This window comes from Heliangelus exortis, chromosome 19, assembly GCF_036169615.1.
Source record: "Heliangelus exortis chromosome 19, bHelExo1.hap1, whole genome shotgun sequence".
NCBI lineage: Eukaryota > Metazoa > Chordata > Aves > Apodiformes > Trochilidae > Heliangelus > Heliangelus exortis.
The window spans coordinates 315,249-337,438 of NC_092440.1; the positions used below are offsets into that span (position 1 = coordinate 315,249).

A 22,190-nucleotide genomic window follows, 5' to 3' on the forward strand; every position below is an offset into this window, starting at 1 on the left:
TGGGTTGGGGGTCGGCGGCGGCGGAGGAGGAGGAGGGGGGGGCGGCGGCAGCGCTGCCGCTTCCTCCACCGAAAGCCTGGACTCGCTAAACGGAGAACCGCGGGCGCGGAACGAGAAGGAGCTCTTGCAGGTGCTGAACGATCGCTTCGCCGGTTACATCGAACGGGTCCGGGCTCTGGAGCAGCAGAACCGGGCGCTGGCGGCGGAGGCGGCGGCCCTGCGGCAGCAGCAGGCGGGACGCTCAGCGATGGGCGAGCTGTACGCCCGGGAGCTGCGTGATATGCGGGGTACGGTCCTGCGGTTGGGAGCCGAGAAGGGGCAGCTGAGGCTGGAACGGGCGCGTTTAACCGAGGACGTGGCCATCCTGCGGGGCCGGTTGGAGGAGGAGGCCCGGCAGCGAACGGAGCTGGAAGCGGCGGCCCGGGGCTTGGCTCAGCTCTCAGCCCAAGAAGAACGGGCTCGGGGGCCGCTGGAGGAGCGGGCCCGGGCTCTGCGAGAAGAAGCGGAGCTGCTGCGGAGGCAGCACCGGGCGGAAGTGGGAGCTCTGCTGCGGGGAGCCCGCCCGGAGCCCCTCGGGGAACCCCCCGCAGCTCTCCGCCCCGGGGTCACCGCTGCTCTCCGGGACCTTCGTGCCCAGCTGGAAGGCACGGCGGCCCGCAGCACCCAGCAGGCCGAGGAGTGGTTCCGAGGTGAGTGTATGTGTACCCCCCCTCCCGCACCCTGCCGGCAGACCCCCACCCCTTCCTTCCCCTTTTCAGAGGACCCCACTGCATGCCGAGCCCCGGGAGGGCATTAGGGCACCCCTATGCCCCCCCTCCCCATATATAGTGCATTCCGGGGGGGGGGGTTTAGCCTGCTCTCCCCCTAGGCGGTGCAGGCACACCCTCCTCCCTCCCCCTGCACCCCCCCAAGTCTGCACTGAGTTTCGGGAGGGCGTTGGGGGGAGCTCGCCCCCTCCCCATGTACCCAGCACTCCGGGAGGGCGCTAGGGTAACCCCAGCGGCTCCCCAGTGTCCCCCGCCCCGCAGTGCGTTTTGGGGTGGGTGGCACAGCCCCCGCAAATCCATGGGGTGACCCCCTCCTCCCCCATTTAAATGCCGCAGGGTGTCACTCGCACTGGCGCCAGGCCCCAGGGGGTTGCGGTGTGTTGCGGGGGGTGTGTGTGCCGCACCCCTAAAGGGGAGGGGGGAGCAGGGAGTGTCCGTGCTGCGCTGGTTGGGTGGGTGGGGCACTACGGTACCGGGAGTGGAAGGCGGAACCAGCACCGGGTTCAGCACCACGGACAGCGGCCTCGGGGCCAGCCCATCCCTCCCTCCTCCCGCACCCCGGGGACACCCGCGGGGACAGCCGGCTCCGTGTGTCCCCACCCCTGCCACCCCTGCCCGACCCCCCAGGGGTGGCTGTGCCCACCCCCCCCACCCGCCTCACCTCGGGATGTCCGGAGCCGTGGGGCAGTCTCAGTCCCCGGCCACCACACCCATTGGAAACGCGGGTGGGGGGTGGGTGGGCAGAGTGGGTTTGCACTGGGGAAAAAAAACCAAAAAACCCAAAGACAGTCCAGGATGGGGAAAGCATCTGCTCAAACCGGGTGCCTCTACCTCCCTGGTGAGCCCAAGGCTGGCTCTGCAGGGACTCCAGAAGCACGGGGGGTTCCCCAGGAGGGGGGTGCAGGCTCCTTCCTGCCCCCTCTCTCCCTCCTCCCTCCCCCCCCCCCCCCCCCCCCTCCCCCATCCGGCCCTGCAGCTGCTCCTGTCCCTGTCGCAGTGAGGCTGGACAAGCTCTCGGAGGTGGCCAAGGTGAACACAGATGCCATGCGCCTGGCCCAGGAGGAGATCTGCGAGTACCGCCGGCAGCTCCAGGCCAAGAGCACCGAGCTGGAAGCCCTGAAAGGGACGCAGGAATCACTGGAGAGGCAGCGGCAGGACTCGGAAGAACGCCACCAGGCAGATGTCCTCTCCTATCAGGTGCAGGGGGACAGGGGCAGCAGCCCCGTGCTGGGGTTTGGTAGGGAGGGAGCAGCGCTGGAGCTTTGGCTGTGGGAATGGGAAGCAGAACAGCCAGGGCTGAGTGGAGCTTCCAGGTTGTGTCCTGAGACACCCGTGTGTCCCCGTTGTGTGACCCGTTGTGTCCCCTCACCCATGACAGAGCTGTCCCACCCCCTCTGCCTGGCTTTGAGCTGCCCAGAACCTCAGTGACAGCCACCTGCTCCGGGTTCAGGCTCTGCCGTGTGTCCCACAGAGCAGAGCTGTACTGCACTGGGTGGTGGCTGTGATCTGAGACACTGTCCCCAGGGTGCTGCCCTGCCCTCATTAGCCTCTGGATGGGGTTTGGTGGCCACCAGACTGACCCAGGTCCTGGAGATGTTCCCAGTGCTTGTCCCTGCCCAAGGGTGTTCTGGGGAGGGGGGGGTTGCACAGCAGCTCTCAGTCCCCCAAGGGTCCCCCGCAAGGGGACAAAGGGTCCCCTCTAAGGGTGTTGGACACACCAAGAGCCCCTTGCAGTGTCCCTGTCCCTCTGTGGTTGCAGGAGGAGGTGGCTGCAGGGACAGCCCCCTGATGGTGAGCAGAAGACTATTTAGGGGTGCTCTGTGCCCTACTGCTCCTGGGGACTGCTCCCCCAGGTCACCTATTGCTCTGTCTGCTGCAGGAAACCATCCAGCAGCTTGACAGTGAGCTGAGGAACACCAAGTGGGAGATGGCAGCTCAGCTCCGGGAGTACCAGGATCTGCTCAATGTCAAAATGGCCCTGGACATCGAGATTGCTGCCTATAGGTATGGAAGGGGGGAGGGTCTTGGCCAGCCCCTTGTTGCTGGTGGCTTTGGGGACACTCCTTCTTGGTGAGGAAGAGCCCATCCATCCTCCAAGGGTCGTGGTGTCCAATTGGGGGACCCAACCCTGCACATGGGTGAGCAATCTGCAGAGCCCACAGTGGAGGAGGAGGAAGGAGATGGAGCTGCAGGACATGGCTGTCAGCTCCTGGTCATGGCAGGAGGTGAGAAGCAATCACTGACTGTGTCCCTGCTCTGGTCTCTTTCTGGTAGGAAACTCTTGGAAGGGGAGGAATATCGGATTGAGTCTGGCTTTGGGATGATCTCCTTCCCTGAGGTGGTCCCCAAAGTTCCCATCAAGGTGAAGAGTGAGGAGAAGATCAGGGTGGTGGAAAAATCTGAGAAGGAGACAGTGATAGTGGAGGAGCAGACAGAGGAAATCCAGGTGACTGAGGAGGTCACTGAAGAGGATGAGGCTGAGAAAGAGGAGGAAGCTGAAGAGGAAGAGGAGGAAGCTGAAAAGGAGGAGGAAGAAGAGGAGAAAGCTGAAGCAGAGGGCGAAGAGGAGGCCAAGTCTCCTGCAAAAGAGGCCAAGTCCCCAGAGAAACCTGAGTCCCCCTCAAAGGAGGAGGCCAGGACCCCAGCTGTGAAGTCCCCAGAGAAACCTGCACCTCCTTCAAAGGAGGAGGCCAAGACCCCGGCTGTCAAATCCCCTGAAAAGCCCCCAATTCCTTCAAAGGAGGAGCCCAAGACTCCAGTGGTGAAGTCCCCAGAGAAACCCTCAACCCCCTTGAAAGAAGAGGCCAAGACCCCAGTGATGAAGTCCCCAGAGGAACCCCCAACCCCCTCGAAGGAGGAGGCCAAGACCCCATCTGTGAAGTCCCCTGAGAAAAGTCAAGTCTCCTGCAAAGGAAGAGGCCAAGGGCCCCCCAGGATGAAGTGGCCCCACGCAAGGAGGTCCCCCCCCTCCCCTCTGAAGGAGCCAAAAGCCCCTCCAAAGGAAGAGCAGCCCAAGGAAGTGAAGGCTCCCTCCAAGCCTGGAGCTGAGGAAGGCAGGAAAGAGGAAGCTCCCAAGAAGGATGTCCCAGCCCAGGTGGAGGAGAAACCCAAAGAGAAGGTGGAATCTGTGGCAGAAGGGAAGGAGACCCCCTAAGCCAGGCCCCAAACCTGCAGCAGAAAGAAAAGCTGAGGAAGCTCCACCAAAACCTCAGCTGGAGGTTGGCAAGGAGGCTGAGAAGCCAAAGGCCAAGGAGAAGGCAGAAGAGCCCAAGAAGGAGAAGGCAGAAGAGCCCAAGAAGGAGAAGGCAGAAGAGCCCAAGAAGGAGAAGGCGGAAGAGCCCAAGAAGGAGAAGGTGGAGGAGCCCAAGGAGAAGGTGGAGGAGCCCAAGAAGGAGAAGGCGGAAGAGCCCAAGAAGGTGGAGGAACCCAAAGCTAAAGCAAAACCCAAAGATGAGCCCAAGGCCAGCAAGGAGCCCCCCAAGGCTGAGGCTCCCTCCAGCAAGGAGGGCAAAGCTGCAGTGCCCACTGGGAAGAAGTGAGGGGGGGTCCTGGGTGCTGAAGGACCCCCCCCCCCAGGGGGTGAGAGCTGCCAGGTTCCCCCCAGGGCAGGGCTCTACCTTAGCAATAGGTGGGGGCAGAGCTGCAGAACGTGCCCCATGCTGAACACCACAGTTAAACACTTGAATTCTACCCAAGGGGGAGACCCCCCTGCCCCCCAGGGGACCTGCTCCCCCCTTTTCTTCTCCAATAAGTGCATTTATTTCATGTATGTGCAAAGGAAGGATGAGTGCAATGCAGAGCTCTTGCTGCTTGGGAGGGGGGCTGGAGGGGGGCTGCAGGGTTTATCCCTGACCTGGGGGTGGGGGACAGAATTGTCCCCTCCCCAGGGCTGACACAGGCTGCAGCTGGAGTGACACACAGGCACACAGAGCACCAGGAACCTCAGCCCACTGTTATTTGCTTTCTGTGCAATAACCAAATAAAGTGCTTACAGAGACCCCCCTGGCTCTGCTGCCTTTTAATTTTTTTTTTTTTTTTTTTTTTGGTGGGGGGTGGGACACACAAAGAGATGCTACTGCAAAGCAGAAAATCTTGGCTTGGGGGGACTGGGAGCTGTCAGCCAGGGCTGGGGGATGACATGGGTCTTTCCACCCCCCCTTGGCTGCCTTCCTAGGGGGGGAAAATCCACTGCACAGCAGGGTGAAAGACCCGGGGTGGGGGGTGGGGGGGCTAGAACAGGGACTTCTACCCTGCCCCCCTCCCGTGGTCTGCAAAGGATTTAAAGAAGTCTTATTCTTTTTATTCTTCTCTTTTTAAAGCCTGGCTGCTGGGAGGGGTGGCAAAGCCCATTAGAAACTCAGCACTGCAGTCAGGGGAGGTTCTGTCAGCATTCCTGGGAGAAAAATCCCTCTTGGAGGGGGCGGGGGGGAAGAGAAAATCACCTAGAGGGGGTAGGTGGGAGGGACACAGTGATGCTGACACTGACCTTGGAAGCACCTCTGGTGGTGGGACAGAACCCCCAGCAGGGAACTGGGGGTGCTGGGAGTCCCACCCCCTACCCCCTGGCACGGTTCTGATGGGTTCTGACCCCCTGGGGAAGCAGCTAACCCCCCCCCCCCCCCCTTGGTTTGGGGTGGTGCTGAGTCAGGTGCTGGCAGGCAGGGAGAGGCAGGGCTGCAGTGCAGGCTCTGGGGAGGGAATATTTTTAGCCCTGGCAGTTTTTAGCCAGCTCAGCTGGGAGGTCCCCAAGCCCTGCAGTGGGGAGGGCAGGAGGCAGGCAGCCCCCCCAAGCACAGGGCTGTACCTGCAGCAAGGCCAGAGCCCAGAGAGAGAAGGGGGATCAGGGTTGCTGCAGCTCCCCCACCCCACCCCAACAGAGAGGGCAGCCACACACTCTGCCTTCAGCACAGGGTTTAATCCTTTGGGCTACAAAATCTTCAGTTGAACCCCCCCCCCCCAAAATCTCTGAAAATTAAAAAAAGTGTGGGCTGGGGCTGCTCCTCTCCGTGGGCAGGATGAGGCTCAGCGGTGGCTGAAGAAGCCCTGGGGGTAGTTGAACTTGAAGGGCTTCAGGCGCATGGGTCCCCTGGAAGAAGATGAGACCTAGGGGGGGTCAGGCAACCCATGACCTTCCCCCCCCCCCAAAAAAAAAAACAAACCTGGTCTTGGGAGTCCTGCCCCACTGCAGGAGGGAAAATCCCCAGAGCGGGGGTTCAAACCCCTTTTAGCACCCTCATCCCCCCCCTAGCTCCCCAGGGTGTGGGGTTCTCCCCTGACCCAACACAAACCCCAAACTGGGTCCCTGTTAGCACACCCCCCCCCCCCCCCCCCCCCAACCCCCCAGGGTGTGGTGTCCCCACCTGACCAAACGCAGACACATTTTCTCCTGGGGAAACTCCTTGGGTCCCTCCACACTGGGGTCGTGGGGCTCAGTCTCCAGGTAGACATCCAGCACCATGCAGAGCCTCTGGAGCTGGTTGGTCAGCAGCTGGGAGCCTGGCTTGGGACCCCAGAGCTCCTTGTAGTGTACATTCACCTCACTCTCCATGGCCTGGATGGGGAAACATGGGGATGGGGCAAAGTGGGATGGGGACAAGGCAGAACCAGGGCAAAGTGGGATTGGGGAAAGGTAGAATTGGGGCAAAGTGGGGTGGGGGCAAAGTGGTCCTGAGGCTCAGCCCTTTAGGACCCAGCAGGTCTCAGGGGGCTGCCTGGCCCCGAGCTCACCTCAGGGCCCATTTATTCTGGACATGGGAGCACTGGAACCCCCCCCAGTGCCAGGCCCATCCCCCCAGCCCATTACCCTGATGTTGTCATCATTGCTGCTGGTCCTTTCCCCTTTCCAGTTGAGACAGAGGCTGAAGACAGGGGGCAGGGTGGAGTACCCTGGGTTCACCACCACAGCAGCCTGCAGCTTGGCTGAGCAGAGCAGGCATAAAACATCATCCCCAGGGCCTCCAGGTGGGATGGATATCCCAGAAAACCCAGAGGCTGTCCTGGAATGCTTGGGGGTGGGAGTGAGGGGAAGGCAAGTCACCCAACCTGTGCCTCTTTCAATCAGGGCCATGTAGTAGAGGTGAGTGTCCTCAGCCAAGCCTGCCTCGATGACATCTTTAGTGTAGGGCAGCTCCTGCAAGGAGGGAAGAAGAGGAATGAGGAGATGCTGGACGCAGGAAGGAGCTGGAAGGGTTCCATGCTCAGGGCTTGGCACCTACTGCATAATCTTCATAGGGAATGGCTGTCCACTTCACCAGCCGGGAGACAATCTTGGCAGGGAAAAGATGCTGGCACTCACTGGAGACTGGCACAACCCCATGCTCTGCAACCAAGGACAAGGCCACCTGAGCTGGGAGGAGGCTGGGGACAGAGCTGTCACCATCCTGAAGGTGGACATGCTCTAAAACTGGGACCTGGGGACACTGTTACCCTGCTGGCACCTTCCTCAGGTGCAATGAAGGGCTCAGCAGTGATCCTGCTGGAGCTCAGAGCCTTGGCAGGGGACAAACCACCCTGCTGGGTGGGTGCAGGACATGTCTGGGTGTCTGGGTCACCTCCCACCACCACCCAAAACGATTCCCAGAGCAGGAAAACCCATTCCCAAAGGGATGCTGGGCATTGGGAAGGGACACAACCTTCCTCTCCCACCCACCCGGGGGCAGCCCCCCCACCAGTGAGGGCAGAGGGGACACCTGGGAGCACTGAGGGTGGCACTGCAGAGCTGTCCTGACATCAGTCACCTCCTGTGTCCCCTCTCCCTTGTCCTGGGGGGGCTGGGAAGCCTGGGACTCACCGAGGGAGGCAAACTGCTTGTGCAGAGCCAGGCGGGACTGCAGGCGGGACCGCAGCAGCTTCACTGTCAGCTCCATGTGGCTGGCACTCAGGGAGTTGTCAGCTGTCACCGTGTGCTGTGGGCAGGAGGGACTGTCACCACCCCACTGTGTCTGTAGGAGGGACTGTCACCACCCCACTCTGTGGGCACGAGGGACTGTCACAACCCCACTGCTCCAGGAGCCACCACCTGGAGACAGGAGGGCACTGGAGTCACTGCTCAGGGAGACAAAAGGGTCTGGGGGCTGTCACACACAGACTCAGGGGACAGACACAGGACACTGGGCCCATCTCTGGGGTCCCCATCAGCAGAAGGACAGGGAGGTGTTGGAGCCAGTGCAGAGGAGGCCCTGGAGCTGCTGGGAGGGCTGGAGCAGCTCTGGAGCCAGGGGGAGAGAGTCGGGGGTGTTGAGGCTGGAGAAGAGAAGGATCCCATGGGGAGACCTTAGAGCAGCTTCCAGTGCCTGAAGGGGCTCCAGGAAAGCTGGGGAGGGACTTGGGACAAGGACAGGGAGGGATGGGATGAGGGGGAAGGGTTTGCAGCTGCAAGAGGGGAAATGGAGAGGAGATCTTGGGCAGGGAGGGAGAAATTCTTTGGGGTGAGGGTGCTGAGCCCCTGTCCCAGGTTGCCCCCAGAAGCTGTGGCTGCCCCTTCCCTGGCAGTGTTGAAGGTTGGATGGGGCTTGGAGCACCCTGGGCTGTGGGAGGTGTCCCTGACCATGGGAGGGGTGGCACTGGGGGGGCTTTAAGGTCCCTTCCCACCCAAACCAGACTGAAACTCCAGGATTCTCATCCAGATCTCCTTCCACTTCATTCCGAGACCCCTCCCTCAGCCCCCAAGGTCCATACAGACCCCACCCAGGGACAGAACCAGCACCCCAGGATGCTCTGCATGCCCCCAGCAGCCCTCACACCCCCTTCAACTCAGCATCCAACTGGAGTCCCTTCCAACACAAACCAGTCTGGGACTCCAGGATTCTCCCAACTGAGCCAAGGCTGTGCTGTCTTTTGGTGCAGCTGTGGGGACAAGACCCAACAAGTGTCCCCCAAAACCTCCCCCAGAGCTCAAGGTTCCAGGGGGTCTGACATGCCTGAGGCTGATCCTTGGGGAAGTGCAGCCCTCCCAACTTCTGCACCCAGAGGTAGGGGTGCCCCAGCTCTGCCACGTAGTCACTCAAGGTCACAATGCTGTGGGGACAAGAAGGGTGATGCCACCACCACATTCCCTGCCAGCAGGACACCAGCTTCCCAGCCACTGAGTCCTCCTGGCCAGGGACACGTGGTGCTGGGTGCTCACCCTGCAGCCTCTGTTGGGTGCTGCCCCACTCACCCCACTTTATCAAACTGGAACTGGTTGGCTGGGTTGGGAGTTCTCCTCCCGTGGTCTCCTGGGTAGAGGCAGTTGAGGAGGGAGTCTGGGGAGAGCAGGTCACTGGCAGGAGGAGAGAAAAGATTCATCAGGAGCAGCCTGGGGCTCCAGATCTCCCTTGGGTGGCCCCTAAGAGGCTCTGAGCCCCCAGAAGGGGATTATGAGCTCTCCCTGTTGGGTTCCCCTCCATTCCACTCCAAAAGGAGAGAGCTGTCTCCTCCCAGGCAGGGAAAAAGACAGAAATTACAGGGAACCAACAGCTCCCCAAGGCCCCAGGCACATCAGTCCATGAACCCCAAAACCTGATGTGCCTGGAGAAAGCCTGGCCAGCCCCAGCAGGGTCTGGTTTGCCACTTGAGAAGCTGAAGCAAAGGAATTGTCCTTCACAAAACAAAGTTCTCCATCTCTGACTTTACTCACAAACCCATGCAGGGCCCTAAGATTTGGGGGGCTGGCTGGTTTTGGGGTCCTCTAGCCCTGTGGAGAGGCTCCATCTGCTGTCAAAGGGGGTTTGGGTACCTTGGGGAGAACCCCAAGAGGAGCAGGAGGCTCCAAGCAAGACAGATGAGAAGGCAGCAGCTGCTTCCAGCTACCACTGAGCAGCCTCTCACATCCCTGTTCCTCAGGCACCTCCTCCTGGTCCTGGGAGAGACAGTGGGGAGCTGGGAGGTGATGGGAGCAGCCTGGGAGGTGATGGGAGCAGCCTGGGAGGTGATGGGAGCAGCCTGGGAGGTGATGGGAGCAGCCTGGGAGGTGATGGGAGCAGCCTGGGAGGTGATGGGAGCAGCCTGGGAGGTGATGGGAGCTCCCTGGGAGGTGATGGGAGCTCCCTGGGAGGTGATGGGAGCTTCCTGGGAGGCTCCTGGTCCAGCTCCTGGTTCCTCACCCAAAGCAGGATACAGAGGGAGGACAGGGGGCTGCAGGTCCAGCACCCAAGCCAAGGTGACCCCCCCAGAGCCAGGAGGTGACAGGAGCTGCTGGGGGCAGGAAAAGCAGCTCAGCTGTGAGAAGGGGATTGAAGTGACAAGCACCAGAAGTTGTCCCCAGCTCCTGACAGGCCTGGCACTGCTCCTCCTCAGAGGTTCTCAACCTCCCAGCCCCAGGACAGAGGGAGGAAGATGCTGGTTGGGCTGTGGCAGCCTGGTGGGGTTCTGGAGCTCCCCAAAACTGTGCTCTGCAGGGTCTGTGTCTGCTGCCCATCCAAGGACAAGCCAAGGCAGCACTTTGAAACTGCAGAGTAGCACAAAGGCCCTCAGGGAGCCCCAGGCAAGGGACTGAGGGTAAGACCTCCCCTGCAGTGTGACATGGAGGGGCTCAGCAGAAGGACATTGCCATCACATGCCACAGAGCATGGCAGAACAGCAGGGACAAGGGGAGGAGTCTCCACCCAAGGAGCTCCAGGGTCAGCACCCCTGGGTTCTCCTTACCCAGCACTGATGGCAGTTGTCATCTCAACAGCAGTGGTCACCTTGGCTTTCACTGTCATGACATTGAGGTTCATCAGGTAGTAGAAGGTGAGGTGAAGGACATTCTCATCTGCACCAAGAAGGGACATCACTGTTGCACCAAGAAGGGACATCACTGTCTGCTCCAGGCTGCAGAGAGGGCTCTGTGCCCCCCTGCTGGGGTGACAGCAAAGGGAGCAGAGAGGGGAAGTACTGGCACTGCAACCCCCAGCACCATCCTTTCAGCATCTGCCAGGTCCAAGGTCCCACCAAGAGCTCCCAGTTGAGGGAGAAAGCTTCAGAGCAAGGTCACCCCACCCACGTGGCTGAGAGGAGCTCCAGCAGACAGTGACAAACCACCTCCCAGGGAAGGTCCTGCTCATCCCAGCTGGGGACAGGGGCAGGAAAACCTCCCCCCCAACACCCTGAGCTCTCCCTGAGTATCCCAAACTGCTGCTGGGGTGCTCCCTGGACCTGCTGTTACACACCCCAGGGCCACCAGACTCTGCTTACCCTTGCATTTGAGGTCGATGGTGACAGACAAAGGGTGCCTCTTCAGCATCTCCTTGCGTTTGTCATCCAGCTGCACACCCAGGGTGGGACGGCGCCGCTTCTGGGGGGGACACTGAGCCCTCAGCCCCTGCCCCTCCTACTCCTTGGCAATCCAGTGGGTTGGAGATGGGTTCCCCCCCCCTCCCTACCCACTGGACAGCAGCCTCTCTCCCAGCTTCAGGCTATTTATACAAAGTGGAACAGCTCCAGCTGGAGCTGCCGGGCAGGATGGGACAGGAGCTGGGCAGCTCTGTGCCCTGGTTCTACTGCACTGGGGGGCAGAAGCTGGCACTGGCACCCCCCTCCTCCCACAAACCACTCGATTTTGGACACACAAGGTCAGTTTTTCCCTCCTAGGGGAAGGGGTGGATTCCCCCACTCTGGTAAGTTTGAAGTCTCAGCTTGATGGGGTACCAGGACATCTGACATCAACAATGATATTGGAAGGATCCTTGAGGTCCCTTCCAACCTGACATTCTGGGATTCTGTGATTTACCAGCAGGCCCAGTTCCCCCAGTACCTCCCAGTTAGCAGGTGTGGGGTGGTTTGCCAGCATGAGCCAACACTGGGAGGGGCCCCAGGAGGGGACAGGGCTGTCCCTTACCGTCGTCTGCTCCTCCTCTGCGTCAGAGTCGCTCTCATCATCTGCAGAGAGGGGGGTGTCAGGGGGGGCAAGGGCAGCTCTCCCACTCCCAGAAGGACCCCGACACCCCCACCCTGGACCCAGCAGGCTGCAGGCACACAGGAAGGTGTCCCCCAGTCCCAGGGCTCACTCCAGCAGAGAAGGGGCTGTGAGAATCTCTCAGGATGGCTGTGGGGACAGAGGGGCAGACACCAGGCACAGCCCTGTTCCAGCACCCACCCCCTTCCCTACCCTGTACCCTCCCAAGCTCACCCTGGGAGTCCTCAGGTGGCTTGTACAGGGCTTTGGCTTCCTCCACGCTCCCTTCAATGGCCACCACGAGCTTCTTATCTACAGAGGAGACAGAAAACCTCAGCTATGGACCCCACTTCTCTTTGAGAAGCAGCCCTGCCCTCCTGCTGCATGGCTGTGGGAGGCAGAGGAAGCTCAGGGGGAAGAAGTGGCTGTCCCGAGGGCCTCATGGGGACACTGCAGGGCTGGATCTCCTGGGGAGAGTAGGGTTAGAGGAGGAAAAAACCTGGGTTTGAAGGGAATGTCCCTAGAAACCATAAAAGCCAAATCTTTACCGAGGGTTGGGGTGGGGCTGGCAGGAGGAGGGAGTGAGGAGCTGGGTCAGCATGGCCACAGATGTCCTTTAGAAAGGAACTGGTGTGGCCCAGGGTCCCTGTGTGGCCCTTCCCTGCTCCTCTGCCACCTGCCCTGCTCCCTGAAGGGCCTGAGAACAGGAGGGGCTGCAGCTCCTCCACCACGCTCCAGCTCCTCCATGAAGGAGGTGTGCACAGCCCTGGGGGATCCTGAGCTCTCTTCACCCAGGGGGGAGCTCCCCAAACCCCCACAAGTGCAAAGCTGGCCAAGGGGAGGAGGCTTTGAGGAGAGCTGTAAGGGCAGAGAGAGGCACCCACCACCCCCGGGTAGCACAACCTAACAGCCACCCCACAGGGTGACAGCTCTTGAGAGGCTGTGTCAGCACCTGAGCCACCTCCCAGGCTGCAGGGATGTCCCTGCTGACCTTGAGAAGGGTCTCCCAAGCAGTTCTTCCAGCCAGGGAGCTGAGCAAACAAGGTTTCAAGTGCTGCTGCCTCAACTGAGGCCACCCCAACCCCTCTGGGCTCAGCAGAATCGGGTGGCAGAGCAGAAGGGACAAAGAGGACCCTCCCCAAGTGTCCCCAGACCTGCAAGCAGGTGTGAAATCTGGCCTGTGGAGGGGAGGGTTGACCTTGTCCCCCAGCCCCAGCTGGTGACAGTGGTGACCCCAGGGTCTGTGCTCTCACCACAGGCCTGCCCATAGGCACTGGCTTGAACGAAGAGGACGTAGAGAGGTGGTGGGAGGTGCCGGGCTGTCTCGTACTGCTTGTGTGCCTGGTCAAAGGGCATGAAGAGATACTCCTGGACAGGCAGGGAGGCCTGGGGGAAGAGGAGAAGGAAGCCTGGTCACTGAGAACAGAAAAATCACCTTCTTCACCCCCTCTGCCACCCCCAGCTGGCAAGGAGGACACTGGAAAGCAGCCCAGTGGCACAGCGAGCTCTGCCCGCCCTGGGAAGGGCTGAGAGCTCTCCTGGTTGCTTGGAAAACTTTTGGATCAGAAAATAACCCAGTTCCTTCTCTTGTTTCTTCCCTCCCCAGGCAGGTGGTGAGGGGCTGGGACTGAGCTCGGGCTCTCTCCAGGGAAAGGCCCATTTTTAATGACTCCTCCAGCTGCAGCTCTGCAGGAATTGCCGCATAAACAAGGAGGCTCTGACAGGAGCCACCATCTCCCCCTCCTCCCAGGGGACTGTGAAAGAAGCAGCTCCCAAGAAGAACCAGCCCAGGAGTTGAACTTCTCTAGCACAACCCCCAGAGCCCCCCCAAAACTTTCCCTCCACCCCCCCCATCTCCTTGCAGAGCTCCAGTACCTGCATGATGCTGTTGAGTCGAGGCTGGAGGCTGCTCAGATATTCCTTCTTCACCTCAATCTCCTTCAGGATCTTCTCCTTGCTGGTCAGGCACTCCTTGTACTTCTCTGCCAGCCTAAGGAGAGGGGAATTTGGGCACTGACCTGGCTAAAGGCACCACGGGAACCAGAAGAGCTCAGGGTGACAAAGAAAGAACTGTCAGGGCAAGTGGAGGCAGAAGGGAAAGGCTTAGTGGTGGGAAGAGGGAGAGCAAGCAGGTCTTCCCTGGCAGATCCTGCTGATCCCACCAGAGCCTTTTCCACTTCAGCCCCCCAGAATCACATCAACTTTTTGGTTAAAGCTGTGGGAGTTGAGGTTTCCCCCATCACCAAGTGTTCCTCCCTACGTGGGAGGGAAAGCCAGGAGGATGTAAGCTCCCCCCGACCCTCTGGGTCTGCTTGTGTTTAGGGAGAAAAAAAGGGAAATCTCCTTTTTGCTGCTGCTGGTGGCAACCTCTGGCCCTGCAGGGCCAGCTGGGGATGGGGGGTGTTGCCCAAAAATGTCCCAACCATGTCAGGAGAGTGAGTGTGTGTGTGTGGCACCCTCCCCTTGGGACCATCAGAGGAACTTTGCCCCCAGGGGGAACAGACCTGGGGCACTGCAGGACTGGAATGTTTCTGCTTCCAAACAGAATTTTGGGGTTCAGCACTCCCCAAGGGAGCTCTGACCTACAGTGGTTGGGATGCAAAGTTTGGAAACACCTCTGCAGAGCTCCCCCAGCCAGCCAGGGCAGCACAGCACCCACCAGGCACGTGCTGAAGAGCTGAAAGCAAATCCCAGGTGGAAAATCCCAACAGAAAGAGCCCCAAGCACCCCCAGCAGCAGCACCTCCTGCAGCAGCTGAAGAAGCTCTGCCCACCCCATGAGCTGTGAGGTGATGGTGGTGTTCCTGAGGGCAGCAATGGGGCAAGGAGGCAGGGAGGGGATTTCAAGCCTCCTCTGCCATGAAATCCCAGGCCCTTGGATCCCTTGGATCACCTCTCCCCTCTGAGAAGTTTTGCAGTAAAGGAAAACCCTCAGGAGAATCCCAGGCAAAGCCCTCTGGAAGCTCCAGGCTGCAGTTCCAGGGCAGGAACAGCCAGGCTGGATGTGAGGGTTTGGGAGAAGCCAAGCAGGAGGGGCTGGAGCTCCCAGCAGCACCAGTGACCCCAGTGAGCTGGTGTGGGTTGTGCTCAGCTGGAAAAGCTCCTGCTGGCAGCTGTTAAACCCCAGGAATGAGGGGTGAGAGCAGAGGGAGCAGCTGAGCTGCCTGGCCAGCCCAGAGAGGCTCAGAAGATGTGCCCAGGAGGTGGCTGCCACCACCAGGCCACTGGTGACAGTGACAGCTCAGCACCAGGCAGGCAGCTCCCCACCGTGGCACAGAAGGGTGACAGCAGCAGCCACCCTGCCCCTTCACTTCTGGTAATGAAGAATAATCCAATTAAAAAGTGAATTGGGCACCACAGATCAAGGTGGGGGGTGTATGGGTGTGGGTTTTTTTCCTTCAAACCAGGCCCCACCTCTTCCTCTGCTCCAGCTCCCAGTCCAGTCTGGCCAGGGTCTGCTGGTGGGGCTCAGAGAGGGTGATGGAAGGACGACTGATTTCAGGGGGGGCCTCTCTGTAAAACTCCTCCAGGCTCACCAGCTCAATCTCCTCATGTTTTGATCTGCAAAGAGAGGGGAAAAGCTGAGGAACAGAGAGTGGGAAGAGGGAGGAGTGTGGGGAGAGGGAGAGGAAGATGTGGGGAGGGGGAGAGTGTGGGGAAGCAGTGCAGAAGCCACAAAGTGCCAGCCCAGCCTCACACTGCAAGGCCACAGCAGGGGCTGATAAGGGTTCCCTCCCTCCATGGAGACTCCTTCTGCTCCCCTGGATTGACTCCTGGAGGTTTGGGGCCCAGCACAGCCCCCCCTGGCTCCAGGTCCTCCCTCATATCCCAGCACAGGGACCCCAGGACACCCGTGAGGTGACCCCCAGAGCCCCCTCTCCCCTCCATCCCTGGGGCCAGGCAAATGTGAGAATGTGACAAAGAGACCCCAAACCTGGAGACCTCCACCCCAAAGCTGGACAGACTGGGGTTCCCCCTCCTCCCTCCTCAAACTCACTTGAATTCCAGGCACTTGGTGATCTCCTTCTGCAGGTGCATCACCTCATAGAGCAAGTTCTGGAGCTGCAGGTGATAGGCATCAACTTTCTGCTTTGCCTGAAACAGACACCAACAGGGAGAGGATGGTGAAGCTGTCACCTTCCTCCCAGCAGAGACACCAGAGTCACCAACACCCCCCTCGCTCACTGTGCCAGCAAGGGACTGGCTTCAGGGTACACTGCAGTTTTTTCTGGGGGGGTAAAATGACATTTTTCAAGGGCTGGGAAAGCTCCTCATGGGAGACTGACCTTGCTCTAGAGGTGGCATTTTCTGGGGACAAGGACAGGGCAGACCTGCTGGAGATGAGCAGCACCCTCTCCCTGTGCCTCAGTTTCCCCAGTGGTACAATAAACATCAGAGTTATGAACCCCAGAGTGGTTTGGGTGGGAAGGGACCTTAAAGATTAATCAGTCCCAACCCCCATTCCATGGTCAGGGACCCCTCCCACAGCCCAGGGTGCTCCAAGCCCCATCCAACCTTCAACACTGCCAGGGAAGGGGCAGCCACAGCTTCTGGGGGCAACCTGGGACAGGGGCTCAGCACCCTCACCCCAAACAACTTCTCCCTCCCCAGCATCTCCTCTCCATCTCCCCTCTTGCAGCTGCAAACCCTTCCCCCTCATCCCATCCCTCCCTGTCCTTGTCCCAAGTCCCTCCCCAGCTTTCCTGGAGCCCCTTCAGGCCCTGGAAGCTGCTCTCAGTTCTCCCTGCAGCCCCATCCCTTACCTCCACAGCTCCTGAGAGAAACAAATGCAGGCCCTGGCTGCTGTTTATTAAACCCCTCTCTCCCACCCACCCCCAGACCAGGCAGAAATGGCTTCTGAGCTCTGTGCATCCCCATCTGCCCTCATCCCACCCCCCCAGGCCCTGCCCCCACCTCGTGGGTTTGGTCTCTGCCCTTTTTCAGCCGGATGTGTGCCAGGCGGTTCAGCTTCTTCAGGGTCATGAAGTGCACACAGCTCTGGAGCCTCCTCTCATCAATCTCTGCAGCCTGGGGGGGTGGGAGGGGAGGGGGAGGAGTGTGGGGACAGGGACGAGTGTGTGTGTGTGGGGAGGCAGCTCTGGCCACAAAGCCCCCCGGCTGCAGGCACTGGGTGCCAGCCCACACAGGGGGTTGGGTGCTGAGCTCAGGATTCACACCCCCAGGGCCTTCCCAGGGGGGTCAGAACCTGCTGGAAAGAACCTGGGGGGTCTGGGGGCTGAAGCAGCCCAGGCTGCTGGGGGGGGGGGGGGACAGGAGGGGTGGTGGCAGCTCAAGCCTCTCCCAGCCACAGCCCTGATGCCCTCAGGGGGGTCCAAATGCTGCTCCAGGAGCCCATCAGGAGCAGAGCTCACCATAACTGGGTCTGGAGAACCTGGAGAGCCATGACCATGCTATCCCAGGTTTGAATGGTTCCAAGGGAGGCTGCTCCACCCCCCCTGGAAAGCAGCACACGGGTTCTGCTCCTCCTCTTCTGGGATTAAGAGGAAAAGAATACCAGCAACCCCCCAGGGAAGCCAGCACTGAGCCTTCTCCTTACATTATCCTTGATCCCTCGGCTCTTCAGCTCCTGGATTTCTGCCATCAGCCTCTGGAGCTCCTGGCAGGTGTCTCTGTAGAGTTCATAATCCTTGATGGGGTCCCGGAGATCCACCTCCCCCTCCTCACTGTAGTAACGCACATCCTGCAGGGACAGAGACCCTCAGCTGCCCCCCTCCTGCCCCACAGTCCTGCCCCTTATCCTTATCCTCATCCCCCTACACCCAGGAGCACGAACAACCCTGGAGGCAAATATCAAAACCCCCTGGGAATTTAAGGCTGGAGTTGGGGTCAATTTGCTCCGATCTCTGCCCTGTGCTGGGTGGGATAAACACAGCCCAGGATCAATAAGAAAATTCCAGGGATGAATGTTCCCTGGATGATCCAGGGAGCACCCCCTGAGCCCGGGTGACCCAGGTGCTGCTGGGAGCACTTTGAAGCCCCCATCATCCCCCCCCAGGGGATCTCTCAGCCTCCTGCAGGCTCTCCCTGCGTTTCCTTAAGGGAAATGGGGTTCCCAAATCCAGAGGGGGAGGTGCAGAGCACCCTGGGCTCTGAGGAAAGGATCCCACTGCTCTCCAGAGGGGAGAACTGAGGCTGGGAAGGAGGAGGTGGGAGCAGAGCCTCACCCTACCTGCTCAGCATCACCCTTGCCCCGTTTGCCCTCCTGGGGGCCCCCATCCGTGCGGATCACTTTGGGTTTCCTCTTCTTGCTGGAGTCTGAGGACATGGCCCTGCCAGGGGGACAGGGGGCAAAGCCACTGCTCCTGGGGGGGACTGAACCCACCTGGGACCCCCACACCACCCTCCCTGCCCCTCCAGCCCCAGCCCTTCTGTCCCCCAGCGCCCCCCACTCTTCTGGAGCCCCAGCACCCCAGCCCTGAGGGCTCTGCTTCTTCAGGGGACCCCCAGATCTCAGTACATTCGGTCCCAGGGGGCCTCGCTAGCCTGGAGACCCCCCCCAGTCCCCCATAGCCCCCTCAGCACCCCAGACCTCCCTCAGCACCCCAGGCCCAGAGACTCTCCCAAGCCCCCACCCCCCAGCCCAGGGGCCTGTGCTCCCCTGGAGCCTCCCTGCACAGCGACTCCGGGGCCCCTGCTCTCCTAGAGGACCCCACATGGCAGCACAACCTCCCCGAGGGTCCCCGTTAGGCCGGAGCCCCCCCACAGAGCCCCCGCACACCAGGCCCGGACTGTGTATGGGGGGTGTTCCCGCTCCTCCGGAGCCCCCCAGGCTGCAACACCCCGGGCCTCCCGCACCCCCGGCCCAGCCCCCTCCTCCTCTTCTGCATCCCAGGAGATCGCACCCTCCCTCTGGGTCCAACCCCCGGTTCAGTCCCGTCCGGTCCCGCCGCTCACCACCCCTCTCCCCTCCGCCCACCCGGAAATAGCGTCAGCGGAAGCGAGTAGCGCGGCGCAGAGCGGCACAGCCGCTGAGGGCGCCCTCTAGCGGTCACTCGAGTAGGAGGACCGCTGGGATGGGGCGTGGCTTCTATGAGGGGGCGGAGTTAGGAAAGGGGCGGGCCCAAAGCTCTCATTGACGCCGCTGGGGGGGGTCCGGGAGCTGAATGGGATTCGCGGGAGGGGGCCGGGAGCGTCCCAAATGGCACCGAGGGGGCTCCCAAATGGCACCGGGGCGGTCTGGAGGTCCTGCAACACTTTACATATAAAGTTATGTTTGTTCGTTTAACCTATGTAACTTTGTTCATAAAATAGAAGTATTGACCGCAAAGTTCTGTGCCAAAAACATTGTGTGACTGCGAGGAATTGTAATAACTCACATGTAATGTTTGTTCGTTTAACCTAAGTAGAAAACTTTTAGTGCATTTACTTATAAAGGCAAGATAGAAGCAGTGAAAGAAGATAAGGATGTGAACTGCAGAGTGTACTTTAGAGAGAAAAAGTGTATTGTGACAAAATGCTGTGTAACCATGGCTAAACGTTCTTATAACCTTTGTAGAAAGGGGTTAACCAAAACACGGGATGTGTCTGCAGAAGAAGAATCAGTATCGTCGACAGATTTCGAGCTTTCCCAGCAACATCGGGCTCACACGGCCATAAAGCACTACAAATACCCAGGAAACTTTAAGGAAGTGGTGCTGTCTTGTCGGAGCAGAGACTCCTGAGCACCCAGCGCTGTTTTTGCTTCTTGTTCCTTGCTAATAAATTCTAATTGGTATTTAATTGGCGTGTCCTGCTCAGTTTTTAGGACCCTAATTTATAACAGTCCCAAATGGAACCCGGGGGGGGAGGGGGGGTCTGGAAGTCCCAAAGGATACTGGGGGGGTCCCAAAGGGTACTGGGGGTGTTCCAAATGGTACTGGGGGGTTCAGGGGCCATAGGGGGGGGGGGCATGGTCGAGGGTCCCAAAGGGTACAGAGGGTGTCCAGAGACTTTTTCTGTGTGTGCAGGGGATATATCAGGGCACTTGGAGGGTGGGGGTTTTTGTTGCTCCCCCTGCCAAGGAGTGTGAGCCCCCCCCAGCCCATCCCCCTCCACAAAAAAGAGCCAGGAATTGACATATTAAATATTTACTTGGCACTGCCCCGAAGGGGGGTGGAAAGGCATCCACTGGGGGATTCAGGAATCTCCTCCCCCCAGGGCCCCCCCACAGCACCTGGGGACCCGTTACAGGATTGGGGGGGGATCCCAGTGCTGGGGTGTGGGTGCTGCTGTCACCCAGGAGCATTGGCACAGCTCTGTGTGTGACAAATTGGGAAGAGGCTGCAGGCATTTCGGGAGGCAGTGCCCAGCTGCAGCTCAGGGTTCACATCTGGGTTTGGAACATCAGAGAAAGCCAAAGGGAACAGTGTGTAAGGGCCCCCCCTTTTCATCCTGCCTGGTTAAATGCACCCCTTGCCTCATCCCATCTTCCTGCTGCTGCCTGCGTTGCATTCCAGGGGGTTGAGTCTGCTCTGAGCCAGGAGGAAATCCCATGGAAGTATTTGGGAGACCTGAGCCCCAGCATCCAGGGAAAACTGAAAAAAAATCCAGGAGGATCTCTGTCCCAGCTGAGCAGCCTCCTGAAGGCCACATCAGTGCCTGCAGGCTGAGCACTGAGCTCCAGTTAGGTGTTGGCTTTCCTGTCCCCTCCTGGCACCACGACAGGGGACACCTTTTTCTCAAGAAGCCAGCAGTGGATCCCAAATGTCCCTCGTGTCCGTGAGTGATCCAGGTCTGGATCCAGGTGAATGTCCCTGTGACAAAGATGCCACCTGTGCACATCCATCTGTCCTGTCCTGTCTGGAGCTCACCTGGGAAAAGGGATGCTTTGCTTTCTGCCCCTTCTCCTGTCTGACTTCCCTCACCAGCCACCCCATGGAGCAGCAGGAGAGTCCTGGGGGCTCTGCAGCCACTGTCCCCTGGTCCTGAGTCTGCAGGGGCAAAGAGGGGGATTTCTTGCCCCTAATGTCATCCACTCCCTTTTCCCTCCTCACCCACCCATCCCCTGGGTGGGACAGCCAGGATGCTCCCAGGGGAAATGGCTCTGCAGGCTGAAGGGAAAAAAATCCAAGGGAGGAAAGGAGGAGGTGGGAAGTGTGCAAGGAACAAGGGGTGGTCACTGTTTGGATCCTTGCTGAGCTGGGTTTGGGGCTCAGGTGGGATAGGGAGGTGCCACCAAACCTCACAGGGAGTGAGGGGTGGGGGTGACAGCCCCTTTGGGGAGGTTTGTCCTCCCTGCCAGGACAAGGTCTTGATTTGTTGCTGGTTTTGAGAGAGGCTGGAGAGCTGCTCAGGGCCTTCCACCAACAGGAGAGGGATGGCTGATGGTGCATCATCCTCTTGGGAAGCCCTTCCCACCCCCCCTGGATCCATCCTGACATCCTCTGGAGTGTCCTCAGCCATGGGCACAGTGTGAGGGACCCTGGCACTTTGTCACCAACCTTTGCAGGAAGAGAGAGGCTTCAGGACCCCACACCTCCAGGCAGCAGAGAGCCACATCCTGCAGGGCAGGAGGTCCCCTGGGGATTTTCAGGTCCCTTCCAGGTCACCTTCACCCCTGGCTGGTTTTGAGCATCTCAGAGAATGTCACAGCTCCACGGGCTCTGCCTGCCTGGGGGGTAGCTCTCCCCAGGAGAGGACACAGGGAGGCACAGCCTGGGGCATGTGTCACCCCCCTCCTGCCACCTCCCCTGACACCAGAGGGGACAAATGAACTGCCCCAGGGCTGAAGGGTGAGGACCCCTTGGGATGCTCTGACACCACGGGAGGGGGGGGAGATACCTTTTTTTAGGGGGGGGTTAAAACAGAACAGGTATTTTATTGGCTGTGGGACAGCTGGAGGGTGGATGGGCCTCGGTTCCTTTCCTATTTCTATTTGGCACTAAAGAAATAAACACCAGGGAGCAGCTGCCCTGCCCTGCTCTGCCCTCTGCCTGGAGCACGGGTTCCCCTTCCCCTGCTCTGCTGGTGGCTCCTCTGTCCCTGTCACCCCCCAGCTGGGTGACAGAGGCTCCTGGGGGGCCCAGCACTGGGTTTCTCTCCCCCCGGGGTCCCACCTTCCTTTATCCCCTTTTCCCATCCCTTTGGATCCCCTTGTTCCTGGGCAGGTGAGGGTCGTGTCCTTGGGGGGGCTCTGGCTGCCCTTGTCCCCTTTCTCCCGGGGACTGGGCCCAGCAGGGCCACGGGGTGCCCAGAACCAGAACTGCCTTCAAGTACCACCCACTGGTACCACCACTCCTGGTACCGACACCCCCTGGTACCACTACACCTGGTACCACCACCCCCCGGTACTACCACCTCTGGTACCATCACCCCTGGTACCACCACCCCTGGTACCGACACCCCCTGGTACCACTACACCCGGTACCAAGACCCCCTGGTACCACCACCTCTGGTACCACCACCCCTGGTACCACCACCCCTGGTACCATCCCCCCTTCCCCGCTCCCAGCTGGTTCCGGTTGCGGGGCTGTTGACTCTGGACCTTGAGGACGGCGGTGCCGGTACCGCGGAGCTCCGGGCCCCGGGGGAGCGGCTCCGCCACCGCCTCCCTCCCCGCCGCTCCCGCCC

At 60.2% G+C, this 22,190-nt stretch overlaps 2 protein-coding genes across 4 annotated transcripts; one reads left to right on the top strand and one right to left on the bottom strand.

Annotated features, from left to right (window-relative positions):
• The first annotated feature begins 122 nt into the window (after positions 1–122).
• NEFH (neurofilament heavy chain) lies at positions 123–4,444 on the top strand. The gene is given in 6 exon segments (XM_071762752.1): positions 123–689; positions 1,765–1,964; positions 2,647–2,771; positions 3,042–3,905; positions 3,907–4,120; positions 4,184–4,444. Coding segments are annotated over 6 exon segments (1,968 nt in total). The 5' UTR covers positions 123–247; the 3' UTR covers positions 4,307–4,444.
• A 1,219-nt stretch (positions 4,445–5,663) lies between these two features.
• On the bottom strand, positions 5,664–18,612 carry THOC5 (THO complex subunit 5). Of its 3 annotated transcripts, none has more exons than XM_071762751.1 (20): positions 18,537–18,612; positions 17,812–17,911; positions 17,179–17,322; positions 16,536–16,649; positions 15,619–15,716; positions 15,036–15,182; positions 13,498–13,612; positions 12,876–13,008; positions 11,857–11,934; positions 11,566–11,606; positions 10,923–11,022; positions 10,392–10,500; positions 8,926–9,027; positions 8,687–8,783; positions 7,558–7,672; positions 6,983–7,086; positions 6,810–6,897; positions 6,571–6,686; positions 6,128–6,318; positions 5,664–5,853 (listed from the first exon to the last, which is right to left on the bottom strand). In XM_071762751.1, the coding sequence occupies exons 2-20, from the start codon at positions 17,905–17,907 to the stop codon at positions 5,790–5,792; spliced, it is 2,052 nt and encodes a 683-aa protein (XP_071618852.1). In that variant the 5' UTR covers positions 17,908–17,911; positions 18,537–18,612; the 3' UTR covers positions 5,664–5,789. The 3 variants fall into 3 exon arrangements, with proteins under 3 accessions (XP_071618852.1, XP_071618850.1, XP_071618851.1); XM_071762749.1 differs by having other exon boundaries at positions 7,558–7,708; positions 18,537–18,566; XM_071762750.1 differs by having other exon boundaries at positions 5,664–5,870; positions 7,558–7,708; positions 18,537–18,566.
• Between the last annotated feature and the right edge of the window lie 3,578 nt (positions 18,613–22,190).